General features: G+C 45.9%; 1 protein-coding gene across 1 annotated transcript in view; it reads right to left on the bottom strand.

The window, feature by feature from the left end:
* Window positions 1-15,081: 15,081 nt before the first annotated feature.
* LOC126293380 (uncharacterized) overlaps window positions 15,082-16,255 on the bottom strand; it is a 91,852-nt gene continuing 90,678 nt past the window's right edge. The window contains exon 3 of the mRNA XM_049986627.1: window positions 15,082-15,426. Coding sequence (XP_049842584.1) covers window positions 15,082-15,426 — 345 coding nt within the window. The remainder of the gene's footprint in view (window positions 15,427-16,255) is intronic.

The following is a 16,255-nucleotide window of genomic DNA, read 5'->3' as shown; positions in this document are numbered from 1 at the left end:
CCCGTGAATATTCACTTTATGGAGTTCTCGGCGGACAGTGTCGATAGATGCGGTGTCTCGAAGGTGGCTACTGAGCTCTGCAGTCACTTTAATCGCCGTTTGTGTTGTTTTGACACAATTCTCTGTCATTTAGTTTTGATTTGAGCCCTGTATTACTTTTACACGATGATGTTGGTTGGTTGGTTGTTTGGGGGAAGAGACCAAACAGCGAGGTCATCGGTCACATCAGATTAGGGAAGGACGGGGAAGGAAGTCGGCCGTGCCCTTTCAGAGGAACCATCCCGGCATTTGCCTGGAGCGATTTAGGAAAATCACGGAAAACCTAAATCAGGATGGCCGGACGCGGGATTGAACCGTCGTCCTTCCGAATGCGAGTCCAGTGTGCTAACCACTGTGCCACCTCGCTTGGTCACGATGATGTCTTTTTATGCTTTGTGTAGGGTGTCATGAGTATTGAAATAGTTGCTCTTGAAACGTTCAATAACTTGGCTGTATTGGTTACTGATGCAGCTAATCGGACCCCCATAACCGGCCCACTTTGAAAACCTGTTAGGTCTCTCACTGAATGTCGACCTCGGCCTCCGAATTCAAATACGAAATGTGCTCTACTCGAAAACAACCTCTACTGAACGCGCACAGTCCATTACTACCACTGTTTACATTATTTTGCCTATCCCCTGAATACTGTTCATCTCTACAATTAATTATGGAGTTGAGATTAAGGAGTAGATTGTCCAGCGCCTTGTCTTGGTTTATATCTAATCGGAAGTTATAGGTTGCTGTCAATGGAGAGTGACTCCGGAGCTGTCAGCTGAGAATGGACATGCCGATGGTGAGGCGAAGAAACGAAGTAAGCCCACGCCTACGGTGCAGGCACGGAGGGGATGTGCGTGAATTCTCCTACTGCCCATTCCCATCGTCCATCGTCTTCCTTCAAAGAGAACCCTTTCTCTCACCCCGCATGCTGCTCTCGGAAAGACATTTCTACCGTGTCATTTCGTCCACCACTAACGCCGAACAGATGTCTAATGCTAACGTGGTTCATATGGCAACAGAGCACTGCGTTCGCACAGCCGGCGGCTTCATAAGTACAGTACTTCGTTTCATGGAGTTCTTGCTGTTCCTTCGCTCCGTTGAAGTATATCAAAAGTCGACCAGAGAGTGTTGCAGTAAATACGTTTGAAATGACAGGGTAGCGGATAGGAGGAGCGGCAAGGTGCTGGTACAGACAAACAATTAAGAATGAAATTTTTATCTAAACAATGTAGAAAAAGTTTTGAAAATTTTCCTTCTGTATAATTTTTTCTTTGGTCCAAACAATTTTTATAAAATTACGAAAAGATCTCTTTAACCAAAACATTAATCGTACTAGCCCAGAGATTGACTTAAATTCATCACAGTCACGCAAATATTCCAAAACAGAAACGGACACTTGCTTACAGTATGCGAAATGGACATTTACTCCAACAGCATCAAATTTCTGGAACAAAATGTTCGTTAACCTTAACAGCATAGAAGTACAACTTATCAAAATGTGACGTACGCCACTTTGTAGAGAGATAAATTTTACTTAAACTATACAACATGTACCAAAGAGCCAAGTGTGAGATATGTCACTCCTGCGCCGACCGAGCGTTTCTAGGCGCCTCAGTCCGGAATCGCGCGACTGCTACGGTCGCAGGTTCTTATCCAGCCTTTGGCATGGATGTGTGTGATGTCCTTAGATTAGTTAGGTTTAAGTAGTCCTTTTCTTCACTCGTCTATCAATATGGCTGACTTAGAGACGAGTGACTATAGTGCGATCTCGTGGGCGTCGACAGCGACTGTTCCCACCTCACAGGAAGAAGCGGAACAAAAAGAGCAAAACACTCTAGATAGACACACTAAAATCAGTCAGGATTCTAGTGTGAAAAATGGGAAAATCAGCCAGGCTGCAGTCCTGGCTATCAAAAACGAGCTTGCCGCCTGGGCCATTGCAAGTGCAAAGCTCGAGGGGCGACTCGAGGAATTAAAAAAGGAAAACAACAGATTAAGACAGCAACCAACCAAAACCTGGGCTGCAGTGGCTGCACGAGCAGTCACAAAACCACAAACAACAAAAGAAGCGATTGCAAAGGTATCAAAAAGGCCGGACACGGCGGTCTTCTTAAGACCACTGCCCGGACAGACAGTTAAAAAAATTCAAGAATTATTTACCACCACCATAGACCCTGCTAGAGATAAAATTAAAATTAACAAAGTAAAAGCAACCAAAAATGTACACTCCTGGAAATTGAAATAAGAACAACGTGAATTCATTGTCCCAGGAAGGGGAAACTTTATTGACACATTCCTGGGGTCAGATACATCACATGATCACGCTGACAGAACCACAGGCACATAGACACAGGCAACAGAGCATGCACAATGTCGGCACTAGTACAGTGTATATTCACCTTTCGCAGCAATGGAGGCTGCTATTATCCCATGGAGACGATGGTAGAGATGCTGGATGTAGTCCTGTGGAACGGCTTGCCATGCCATTTCCAGCTGGCGCCTCAGTTGGACCAGCGTTCGTGCTGGACGTGCAGACCGCGTGAGACGACGCTTCATCCAGTCCCAAACATGCTCAATGGGGGACAGATCCGGAGATCTTGCTGGCCAGGGTAGTTGACTTACACCTTCTAGAGCACGTTGGGTGGCACGGGATACATGCGGACGTGCATTGTCCTGTTGGAACAGCAAGTTCCCTTGCCGGTCTAGGAATGGTAGAACGATGGGTTCGATGACGGTTTGGATGTACCGTGCACTATTCAGTGTCCCCTCGACGATCACCAGAGGTGTACGGCCAGTGTAGGAGATCGCTCCCCACACCATGATGCCGGGTGTTGGCCCTGTGTGCCTCGGTCGTGTGCAGTCCTGATTGTGGCGCTCACCTGCACGGCGCCAAACACGCATACGACCATCATTGGCGCCAAGGCAGAAGCGACTCTCATCGCTGAAGACGACACGTCTCCATTCGTCCCTCCATTCACGCCTGTCGCGACACCACTGGAGGCGGGCTGCACGATGTTGGGGCGTGAGCGGAAGACGGCCTAACGGTGTGCGCGACCGTAGCCCAGCTTCATGGAGACGGTTGCGAATGGTCCTCGCCGATACCCCAGGAGCAACAGTGTCCCTAATTTGCTGGGAAGTGGCGGTGCGGCCCCTACGGCTCTGCGTAGGATCCTACGGTCTTGGCGTGCATCCGTGCGGCGCTGCGGTCCGGTCCCAGGTCGACGAGCACGTGCACCTTCCGCCGACCACTGGCGACAACATCGATGTACTGTGGAGACCTCACGCCCCACGCAATTCGGCGGTACGTCCACCCGGCCTCCCGCATGCCCACTATACGCCCTCGCTCAAAGTCCGTCAACTGCACATACGGTTCACGTCCACGCTGTCGCGGCATGCTACCAGTGTTAAAGACTGCGATGGAGCTCCGTATGCCACAACAAACTGGCTGACACTGACGGCGGCGGTGCACAAATGCTGCGCAGCTAGCGCCATTCGACGGTCAACACCGCGTTTCCTGGTGTGTCCGCTGTGCCGTGCGTGTGATTATTGCTTGTACAGCCCTCTCGCAGTGTCCTGAGCAAGTATGGTGGGTCTGACACACCGGTGTCATTGTGTTCTTTTTTCCATTTCCAGGAGGGTAGTAGTAGTGGACGTGGCAACTGAGGAGGATAGAGATAAAATTCTGAACAATACTAAATTAAATACAGTAATCAAATGTGAACCACCAAAAAAGCGGAATCTGCTGGTGATCCTTTATGACGTACCGCTTGCATAGACGGAAGCCGACATATATGAGACATTATATAATCAGAACTTTGATGACATGGAGTGGGAAACTTTTAAAAACGACTTCAAATTACGCTTCAGAACAGGGCCCCGGGAACGTGACGTTGCCGAGGTCTCCGGAAAGATGTGGCGCAGAATCACCACTATGGGGAGAGTCTATATAGGTTTCCACGCAATAAATGTGCGAGATTACCTAGTAGTTCCCAGATGCCACAACTGTGGAGACCTAGATCATGTACACAAGCATTGTGAGAGGAAGCCGGCCTGCTCCAGGTGCGGGGCAGAAGATCACACGAGGAAGAACTGCAGCAAAGCTGCAATCTGCATACCTTGTATAAAAAGAGGTAAAAAGACATGTAACACAACTGGCAGAAACTGCCCTACCTACAGGATGCTTGAGCAGAGACTTATAGCAAGAATCGATTATGGCTGAGTCCCTAAATGGGAACAGGAAGCCCAAAAGAAAGTCTCCTAGCAAGAGGCTGAGGGATCAAGGGCCAATAAATTCAAAGAGTTTATTCAGAAGATCACCAGGCCACAACAATACACGATTACAATGAAAGATGTTTGCACCCAAACATACCCTTGTGATCAGAATGAAGCACCCTCTCCTCCGACTAAGGGACAAAGGTCGTTCAAAGATCAAGCACGACCTCTCAGGCATCCTGTGGTAGGGAAATCATGTCGGACAGAAGACACGAAAGAGCAAGTTCAAGTCAACATAATAAGCAGCACAAGTGTACCAATAAACACCAGTACACCAACAAGCCAACCTACTGAACGAGGGCTAGGAACAGATCCTGCTAGGATTTACCCCAACCTGGAGCACGCCTTACAGCTGTCTAGGCTTGAAGAGCCGGCCACCCTCACAACAGCCTTAAGGCATGTGGTGCGTGTTGGCCATGAATATGGCAGAGACATCACCTTCCCAGTGATGGAGGCTGTAGACAGAATACAGCTTAAGACAATGAATCTCCCCACAGATTTCGGAGCCCTGCGAGACCTGGTTAAGAAAGTGTTTGAAAGGCGAAATGAAAGGTTCGACCTTAATGAATTATACAACCAATCTGTCATCCCTAACGGCAGAATAGCACACGACGGGCGCAAAAACTGGCTGGAGTCTCACGTACACACATACTTTGCACGTGAGCCAATTAAGAGTGGGACAAATAAACATGCATAACAGCAAACCGGTCCTGCACGAACTCCGGAAAGTGGTGGAGGAGAAGAGCCTGGATGTACTCTGTATGCAGGAGCCGTACTCCCTGGCTGGACGGATCCCATTCACCGCAGTTAATTGGCAAATAATCTACAGTGGAGGAGGACCAAGAGCCGCGGTCATAATCATAAACAAGGCACTGAGAGCCACAGTACTATCACAATTCTCAGATGACCACTGCAACGTCGTGGAGCTTCATTCACCTACGGGATTACTATAAGTAGTGAATATGTGCTTCCAGTACGGAAGACAAATAGATGAATTCTTGGAAAAGCTTGTCCAGATAGCCACGGCGTTACGGGTCAAAAAATTCTTGTGACTACAGACATCAACGCAAAATCCCCCCCTATGGTTCAGTAGTACTCATGACGACCGAGGAGAAAAAGCTGTCGACACAATCATGTCGTTACAACTAATGGTCGCTAACAAACAGGGAAATCCGCCCACCTACACTGGTGGGGGAGGACACGGAACGAAAATTGACGTTACTCTGATAACGCCAAACCTGGCTACAAAATTATCGGATTGGACAGTTTGGGATCAAATTACTACCAGCGACCATAACGTGATAACATTCACCATTGGAGACAGCGAGTGCCACTGGGACATGGGGTGGGAGACGCAGCTCAACTATAATAAAACCGATTGGGACCGCCTGGCGAGGGAGTGTAACATACCTACGTTACCGGAGGGTGATGTCAACGTAGAAGAGTATGCCAGAGAGATTACAAACGCGTTAACCAGGGCAGTGAAGGCAGCTGTACCAACCAGGAGGAGGGCCGTTGTGGCCTCCCCCTCACCATGGTCATCCGAACTGGGGCAATTGCGCCAGGCAGTAAGGAGGGCGACGAGGTATTACAAGCGGTGCGTCGTCTGGCATGAAAAGCAGCGTTGGCTGCAGGTATACAGAGAAGCCAGAGAACAGTTCCAACAGGAACTTAAGGCTGTTAGGATGAGGAGCTGGGAGAACTATGTGCAAAGCCAATTGGCTACAGACCCATGGGGATTACCTTACAAAATAGTAAGATAAAACGTCAAATCACCTATGGTGCTATCTACCGTCAGAGATGGGGACCGGATGACGGAAACCTGGCAGGAAACTGCGGAGGTCCTACTCCGTGCCCTGCTGCCTGACGATAGAGAGGAGGAGGACTCTGATGAGCATCAGAGAACAAGAAGAGAAAACCAACGGGTCTACGAAAACAACCGAGTGGTCTACCCCTTCTCCGAAGAAGAGGTAAGCTCCCAAATAAAAGCTCTTAAAAAAGGCAAAGCTCCTGGCCCAGACGGCATCACTGCGGAAGTGATACAGTACCTCGCCCCCCAGCTGGTGGCACCTCTCACTCAGCTGTACAACGAATGCCTACGGCTACAGACATTTCCCTCGATATGGAAGAAGGCCCAGTCAAAGACCCCAAAGAAACCAAGTCATACAGACCTATATGTCGACTGGTCTTGTTGGGCAAGCTCTTTGAGAGGCTGCTAGCTGACAGGTTGGCTGCACACCGCGTCCTGTGCGGGATGAGCGACAGACAATTCGGCGTCTGACGCAATCGCCCTGGCTGCGGATGTCTGTGACTCTGCCCCACACAAGTATATAATCGGCATCATGGTGGACATCAGTGGCGCCTTTGATAACATGTGGTGGCCTTCGCTCTTTTCCTGCTTGCGGGAAAAGGAATGCCCAGGGCCGCTATATGGCTGTCTCAGGAGCTATTGTGAAGAAAGGGAGGTCTGGCTATCGGCCCCTAGCGGCAATGTTAGCAAGAAAATCACCAAGGGGTGTCCTCAGGGATCCGCCCTAGGGCCACTCTTTTGGGATATAAACATGGAACCACTCTTAGAAGAACTAAAGAGCAGTGAAGACGTGATAGAGGTCATAGCGTACACAGACGACCTCCTCCTGCTGGTCGGCGGCCGCGAAGATCTGGAACCAAAAGTAGAGAGAGCAATCACAATACTGACCACATGGCGCCACAAAACAAAAATGACTGTCGCACCAAATAAGTCAACTTACTTATTGCTCAAAGGTCAACTCATAAGAAATCCAACCGTTAGAATAAATGGCCTACCAGTACTCAGGCGCAAGGAGGCCCGGTATCGTGGAGTCATCGTCGACGAGAGTTGGAACTATGCACCACACATTGAAATGGTGACACAAAGATCACTTATAGTATTAAACAACTTAATCGGCATAGGACATAAAAGATTTCACCTCCCACCTGAACTAATCAAATTATATCACAACAGTATCCTTACATCCGTAGTAGGCTATGGGTCTGCAGTCTGGGCACACAGGCTCACGAGGGTCATGCCTGCCGTGGCCATAAGAAGAGTGCAGCGAAATGTGCTCCTGCAGTCAGTAGGTGCATACAGAACAACTCCAGGGGGGGGGGGGCACTTTTAGTACTAATGGGGCTATGTCCACTGGACATAAAAATCAGGGACAGTCCACCTGGCCTGGTATTGGATAAAAAAGAATAGAAGACAGAAAACTGAAGAAATCATGGGGGTACACGTAGGGGATAAAAATGGTATTAGAACAAGAGGAATTGAATTGTGGCAGGAGCTCTAGGACAATGACGAGACTGGCCGCAGAACACACGAGCTGCTTCCAAATATACAGGAACGCCTAAAACTTACATACATGAAACCAACCAAAGGCATGCTGCACTTCCTTACAGGTCACGGACCCTACCCGACATATCTGTGTCGGTTCGGGAAAAGGGCAACACCAGCGTGTGACTGTGGAGCAGTGCAGGGCACTCCAGACCATGTGGTGTACGAGTGTCCCCTCTTCGACGATGTTGCATGAACTTACATGAACAGCTGGCAAATAACAACACGTACCACTTGCTCAGGCACGAAAATACCTTTAACATCGTAAATAATCTAGCGGACGTAATCTCAGGTAAAGTCCTCAAAGAATATTTACGAAACAATCAATAAATAATTACCAGACTTGTCAAGTACACCCCCTCAGTTCCTCCGGGACTTGGACTTGGCCAGCCGCCTCACGGCTGGAACCCGCCAGGTTTTCTGAATAGGTAGGGGGGGGGGGGGGGCAGTACATCAATACCCGAACAAGACCACCCACCGAATATGACATTAGATATAAGGTTAGTTATAGGTTAAACCAGGAAATAGAAATAGCATAGAACTGAAGCGACATGTCACCGGCCAGCCTAGTGCCAGGGGCACTCCCACTAGGATTAGCTTAGTGGGAACGGACAACAATTAGGTTTATATCTAAGCTGGCACACTTGTAACGCTGCAGGTAGTGTAGTCTTAATAGTATTAATAACAACCATCCACAAGTAGTATCATAATTAACAGTAGATAGACTCAAAGCAACACCAAAATAACAACGTACTATAGCATAGTAGACTAACCCCATAATGGTAAAGGATCATCGTAGATACCTGTAGTGTTTAATATAATAGCTGCAGATAGAAATTGTAATAGTTAAAAAATAGGACCTACTAATGTATTTAGGTAGTAGGTTAAATTGTATCATTATAATAATTGGTCAATAGAGATTTTTTTTGTTAAAAAGAATAAAAAATAAAAAAGAAGTAATAGGGGACTGATGACCTCAGATGTTAAGTCCCATCGTGCTGAGAGCCATTTCAACCATTTTGTCACTCAGGGGATACAGAATTTGGTTTAAACAGAACTCAGAGAGACAATGCCTCTATGTGTGATACAGGTGACTTTGAAGAAAACAGAAATGAACTTAAACATAATTAAAAGGTATAATATAGCATGTACTTGACGTATGTAGTATGAGGTTTTAAAAAATACAGCTTGTTTAACGAGAATGATCTCAAATTGTACACTAGGTCCTTGAGGTGCGGCGTCATTACAGGAACTAAGTCTCCCGTTTTCATTCTTAATGAACAATGTACACTCGAGTCAGATTTGGAAAATAATATGGTATTTCCCATGCCTCAGTAGGGTAGAACAATTAATCTTTAATAGTCAGTGCTACCTGTGAAACACTAAATGTTAGATACAGGGCAAACATTAAAGCAATCTGTCGAAATCTTGGATTAATCACCATTCACATAGGAGCCTTAGCAGCAGATGCTTAGTGGCAATTACTTCAGTAGCGTAGTCAGGTATCAGAAGAGGTTTCGATTAAGGTGTAAGTTTTAACTGAGGTGGTACAACGCCTACTGCTGAAATAATATGGTTAGTTTTAAAATAAGATTTAAATTCTAAATATAATGCTAATTACAATTGTCAATAGAAGCGACGAAATAACACGTCTCACTTACAAGGCAAAATACATAAATTTTAACTGAGCCTACAAGTAACCATCACCTGGTCTCAACTGGAACTTGTTAACCTACAACTCTGGTTTTGCACGTAAACCGATGTTGACAGCAAATTGCGGTAATTAAGTAAAATACGAAGAACAGAATGCAATACTGACGTTAGTGTACACAGTCGACGATAATGCAGTCTCTGCGATTGCGTCTGAACATTAACAAATTTCGGTACGAACATACGTCCATAAACCTAGTACAGATCAGTTACATGTGTGCTTTGGGACCAAATTAAACAAACGGCAACAGTCAGAAATGGCCACTAATTTCTTTTAACACCCACGGGCAAAAACTGAGTGCAACTTACTGACACACTGGAAATGACGTGGAAGGCACTACCTAAGATTTCACTCAAGTTGGTTTTACTAAGCACCACTTGCACATAATCGTGTCTCAGAATACGTGATCACACACACTCAAGAATGAAGGTAAAGTAACAACTCTGACAGAAGCACTTACATTGGCCAGTCCTCACTAGTGTGACACTAGTAGAAAAGAGGAAGGCGAGAACCCACGGGCGTGACAAAAGCTTTCCATTGGACTTGCAGTTCCACAAGGACAGAAGCGAGGAGCCGGTTTTCTTCTTCTCAGGTTTGCAGTCGCAACATGCGTCCTCAATTATTTGCTAGATGTTTTCCAATGTCTGCCTTCCTCTACAGTTTTTGCCCTCTACGTCTCCCTCTAGTATTGTGGAAATCATTCCCTCGTGTCTTAACAGCTTTCTATCACCTGTCTCTTCTCCTTGTCAGTAGTCGCAGGTTCGAATCCTGCCTTGGGCATGGATGTGTGTGATGTCCTTAGGTTAGTTAGGTTCAAGTAGTTCTAAGTTCTAGAAGACTGATGACCTCCGATGGTAAGTCCCATAGTGCTCAGAGCCATTTGAACCTTATCAGTGTTCTCTACGCGTTCCTTTCCTCTCCAATTCTGCACAGAACCTTCTCAACCCGTACTTTATCACTCCATCTAATTTTCAAAATTCGTCTGTAACACCACATCTCAGATGCTTCGATTCTTCTCTGTTCAGGTTTTCTCACAGACCATGTTTCAATACCGAACAATGCTGTGCTCCAAACATACGTTTTCAGGAATTTCTTCATCAAATGAAGGCCTGTGTTTGATACTAGTGGACCTCTCTTGTCTAGGAATGAACTTTTTGCTAGTGCTAGTCTGATTTGATGTCCTCCTTGCTCAATCATTGGTTATTTTGCTGCCTAGGTAGTAGAATTCCTTAACTTCAATACTTCATTGCCATCAATCCTGATGTTAAGTGTCTCTCATTTCTGCAACTTCTATTACTTTCGTCTTTCTTCGGTTTACTCTCAGTCCTCATTTTGTACACATTAGACTGTTCATTTCATTCAGGAGCTCAAGTAATTCTTCTTCTGTTTCAGTCAAGATAGCAATGTCATCAGCGAATCGTGTCATCGATATCTTTTCACCTTTAATTTTAATTCCGCTCCTGAACCTTTCTTTTGTTTCCTTCACTGATTCTTCAGTGTACAGATTGGACTGTAGAGGTGAAAGACTACATCCCTTCTTAGCCCTTCTTACCCCTTTTTCATCACATTTTCCATGCAGGCATTTTGTCTTCCCTTCCGTGCACATCTTATTCATCTCGTTCCTCAGTGTCATGTACAGTATTTCTGTATTCCTGAATTCCCTGAAAATTTTTTTACTTCCTTCTTTTATCGATCAACTGAAGCACTTCTTCTGTTACCCATGGTTTCGTCGCAGCTACCTTCTTTGTACATATGTTTTTCTTCCCAACTTCTGTGATTACCCTTTTGATTACCCTTCTTAGACATGTCCATTCCTCTTCAACTCTACTGCCTAATTAGCTATTGCTTATTGCTGTATCTAGAGCCATAGAGAAGTTCAAGAGTATCTCATAATTCCTTAGCACTTCCGTATTCCACTTCCTTGTGTATTGGTTCTCCTTGACTGATCTCTTAAACTTCAACCTACTCCTCATATCTACTACATTGTGATCTCAGTATAGATCTGCTTCTTGATACGCCTTACAATCCCGTATCTTATTTCGGAAACTCCGTCTCGGCTTGACGTAATCTAACTGAAATCTTTCCTTATCACCTGAACTTTTCCAAGTATATCTCCTTCTCTTGTGATTCTTGAACAAATCATTCGCTTTGACTAGGTGAAGTTTATTACAGACCTCAGACTTTCTCCTTTCTCATTCCTTGTCCTGAGTCCATATTCTCCTGTAGCCTTTTCTTCTACTCCTTCACCTACAACTGTATTGCAGTACCACATGGCTGTTAGAGTTTCATCTCCGTGTCCGCCATCCATGTGGAGCACGTGTTGGTCTCACCGCGGACTTCTTGTACTGATCCACACACAATTGATTTCATCAAAGTGTACGGGCCTGAAGATGGCGTTGACGCAACGTCGAAACTAGTATAGCCAAATAAATATAAAATCTTAAGTACAGCTGGAGGAGTTTCATATTTAACAAAAATTATACCAGCTGTGTACCACCTTCATCCATTTTAAAAATGGATGTTCGAAGATTAATTTGAGTTTTGTTTACTTTCTCCCTCTCTGTCTCTTTTTGTCTCTCTCTCTCTCTCTGTCTTCCACCCTCTCTCTATCTCTCTCTCTCTCTCTCGCTCACTCTCTCTCTCTCTCTCGCTCTCTCTCTCTCTCTCTTTCTGTCAATTCCTTCCCTACGTGGAATTTTCTTCTATCGTAAGTCTGTGGTTTAGGTGGCAGCTCTATTTTAGTATTTTTATATGTTTCTATTGTGATTAGTTCATGGTTGTAGGCTGTCAGGTGGTCAGCAAGCTGACGCAGCTAGTTTTTAAAGATGTGTATGGTTCTGAGTATCTTGTTTTACGTTTTCCGCATATTTTTTCTATGTATACTGACTGACAGCTGTCCCATTTTTATAAAAACTACTTGTATAAGGGACGTTCAATAAGCAATGCCACATATATTTTTCCTCGGCCAGTTTCCGCTGAAAAAATACGGAATTTATGGTGGGACATAGTGAATATTCCCGCTTCAGCTCCGACAGTTTCATGAGGATGCGGAAGGTTTCCTATAATTTAAGTCTATGGTCACAATATTTGCTGTTTAACAGATTACCGGTTTCGGTCTTTAATGACCATCATAAGATGTGCAGCAAAAATGGGAAAATATAAATACACTCGCAAATGTGTACAGCTTAAGAACAATACATAGAACATATTGAAAAGCAGTACTGACAAAATTTACATTTGAGTGCTTTAAATGTGAAGAGGCATACCTTTCTCATAAAACAAAGTCCTAATGCACTGCAGCCATAGTGGCATAGTCAAGTGTTAAATGCGGAATCAGCACCAGCATCATCAAATACATACAAAAATCACATGACATGCACGATTCATGTTGCCAGTAAAACTACTGTTTAAAACAAGCTGCCGCACAGTAGCCACAAGATGTTTGTGTAGTAAGTTGACCAGATGTCGCTAATGTCAGCATACCCTAGTTTTCAATAATTAATTGAAACAGCGAAAATAAAATGGGGATACAATAGTTAAAGTCTGTAATAAGCTTATAAAGTATAAAAAGTGTTATAGTAATAAAAAGCAATAAATTAAGAACACGACAATAGTAATATTGTTAAAAAGACGAAGAGTTAAAGAACAGCGGTTGACATATGCTCTAGTGCCAATATTCTAGGCAATGACATAAATATTAAACACCGTTTATATTGCGCCGGGTTATATAAACAACATAAAACAAATCGCTACAGGAGCCACAAATGAAAGGAAGTATAGTTCAGCACATAATCAGCGCCCTCTGTTAGCGCTGACTCTAGAATTCCGCACAGGCGGGAAGTGGTTGGAGGAATGTGACCGGTAGAGTGGCCCTCGTATCCTGCAGTATTTCGTTGCAAGCAGAGAATGATAAAATTCCATAACAGTGGATGATCTATATTATCTAATTAATGCAGTCTATGAAATAAAGAAAGAAGGAATAAGAATCTGCTAAAGTCATGCGTAAAACGTATGAAAACGAAGTAAGTGTGTGATACACTCAATACTAGGCAAACTTGCGAACACACTATAAAGGGTGTTACAAAAAGAAGATACGGTCAAACTTTCAGGAATTGCTCCTCACGCACAAACAAAGAAAAGATGTTTTGTGGACACGTGTACTGAAACGCTTAATTTCCATGTTAGAGTTCATTGTAGTATAATGTATATCGGAGGCAGGAGCATCATTACGCAATCAGCTTCGAATTCACGGTCTCTAAATTTACTCAGTAGTGTTCCTTGAAAATTATGTCGCCTTCTCTCCAGGAACTTCTGTTTGAGTTATATAAGCATGTCTGTAGAACTAGCGTGATGTTCGAACCTACCAGTAAAAAATCTAGTAGCACGCCTGTGAACTGTTTCGGTGTGTTCCTTTAATCCGACCTGGTACGGAACCCCAGTACATCCACATCTACATCTACATACATACTCCGCAATCCACCATACGGTGCGTGGCGGAGGGTACCTCGTACCACAACTAGCATCTTCTCTCCCGGTTCCACTCCCAAACAGAACGAGGGAAAAATGACTGCCTACATTCCTCTCTACGAGCCCTAATCCCTCTTATCTTATCTTTGTGGTCTTTCCGCGAAATATAAGTTGGCGGCAGTAAAGTTGTACTGCACTCAGCCTCAAATGCTGGTTCTCTAAATTTCCTCAGTAGCGATTCACGAAAAGAACGCCTCCTTTCCTCTAGAGACTCCCACCCGAGTTCCTGAAGCATTTCCGTAACACTCGCGTGGTGATCAAACCTACCAGTAACAAATCTAGCAGCCCGCCTCTGAATTTCTTCTATGCCCCCCTCAATCCGACGTGATAGGGATCCAAAACGCTCGAGCAGTACTCAAGAATAGGTCGTATTAGAGTTTTATAGGCGGTCTCCTTTACAGATGGACCACATCTTCCCAAAATTCTACCAATGAACCGCAGACGACTATCCACCTTTCCCACAACTGCCATTACATGCTTGTCCCACTTCATATCGCTCAGCACTGTTACACCCAAATATTTAATCGACGTGACTGTGTCAAGCGCTACACTACTAATGGAGTATTCAAACATTACGGGATTCTTTTTCCTATTCATCTGCATTAATTTACATTTATCTATATTTAGAGTTAGCTGCCATTCTTCATACCAATCACAAATCCTGTCCAAGACATCTTGTATCCTCCTACAGTCACTCAACGACGACACCATCCCGTACACCACAGCATCATGAGCAAACTGCCGCACATGTCTATCCTCAGTACCCAAAGGATAATTTATGTAGATAGAAAACAACAGCGGACCTACCACACTTCCCTGGGGCACTCCAGATGATACCCTCACCTCCGATGAGGTCAATGGTTGCCGAACAACTGGCTCGTCACAGTACGCCAGTCACTACTCGTGATGAACTGTGGTATCGTGTTGAAGCTGCATGGGCAGCTGTACCTGTACACGCCATCCAAGCTCTCTGTGACTCAATGCCCAGGCGTATCAAGGTTGTTATTGCGGCCCGAGGTGGTTGTTCTGGGTACTGATTAGGTCTATGCACCCAAATTGCGTGAAAATGTATATTTGTCCAATAAATACCCGTTTATCATATGCATTTCTTGTTGGTGTAGCTATTTTTATGGCCAGTAGTGTAGTTTTACGGTGGATGGTGAAAGGGGGGGGGGGGGGGCAGTTACGAAGAATCACGTCGGTACAGCTCCGTCACTTGAATCCCCCGCACATCGCAGCAGAGCTGAGCGGCGACAAGCGAAAGTGCTCGCGGCGTGCTGGCGGGAGGCGTGGATGCCAAGACGGCGGCGTCCAGCGTGCTGTGTGCGCATGCGCGGGCCGCCGTGTTGCGCGCCGGCTGTTGCGGACGTGCGGCGGCGGCGGCGGCGGCGGCGGCGGCGGCGGCTGCGAGGACGGTAGGCAGTAGTCGGTCGCGACTCGGCGTCGGCGCCCGCCCCTTGTGCCGCCCGCTCGCTCTCACGGCGTCCACTTGTTCGCCGCGTGACGTTCGCGCTCGGTACGCCCGAGACTACAACAGGGGACTCCCGCGGCGTCAGCTACTCCACTGCCCTCCTTAGGCGTCGTGCTCGCAGACGCTGTCACAGCCGCGAAGTGTCTCCACTCGTGCTCTTTATCTCCCGTGTGACATTTGTTTTTTTTCCGAAAGACGCTGCCAGTTCACGTTCGCGAAGGTATGCTTAGCGGCGGCGTAGCGAAGCTCCGTGCCAGCACAGTGAGGCCTCTAAACCAGTGACGGGACGATGCGAGCTTCGACAAAAGAGAAGGTGTTCGTCAGCCACGACCAAAAGCGACAGCAGCGTCCGAGCCCGAAGACAGGGACCATGGTGGCCTGTTACTCGTTGTGGTTGGCCCTCGTCTTACAGCTGTCCGTCAGTGGTGAGTGTTACTTTGCCGTATCACCCCTTGATAGCTATTGCAGCGTCTGCCGTATTCCGAGGAGGCCCGTCTAACTTTATCGCGCGCTCCCCCTCTCTCTCTCCTGTGTTGCTCTGAGAATTGCTGCCGTCTGCAGGATGTAATTGGATCCGATGTAAACCAGTTACCCGACGAGTTACGCGAACATCAAATTTTATAATTAAATCGCGTTACACTTGTCTTCGCGTGGAATTAGGTTACGTTCCTCGACGTGACTCGGAGCGTAAACTCATAACTGGCTTATAATTGTGTGTAAGGCGACATTAAGTGCCGCGAAGCCGCCTGCGATCCATTACCTTTGCGGAGACAACATCATACCTCATTCCCACTGCGACACAGTATTAAAATGAAAATTGTTTCCTTCTTACTGTTCGTGTTACGAAGACAGTACATGCAATTTGTAAAGAACTATGCTATGAACA

Source organism: Schistocerca gregaria, chromosome 1 (assembly GCF_023897955.1).
Source record: "Schistocerca gregaria isolate iqSchGreg1 chromosome 1, iqSchGreg1.2, whole genome shotgun sequence".
Classification (NCBI taxonomy): Eukaryota; Metazoa; Arthropoda; class Insecta; order Orthoptera; family Acrididae; genus Schistocerca; species Schistocerca gregaria.
Note: the sequence above shows the minus strand (reverse complement) of the source record. Positions and strands in the feature narration are given on the sequence as shown.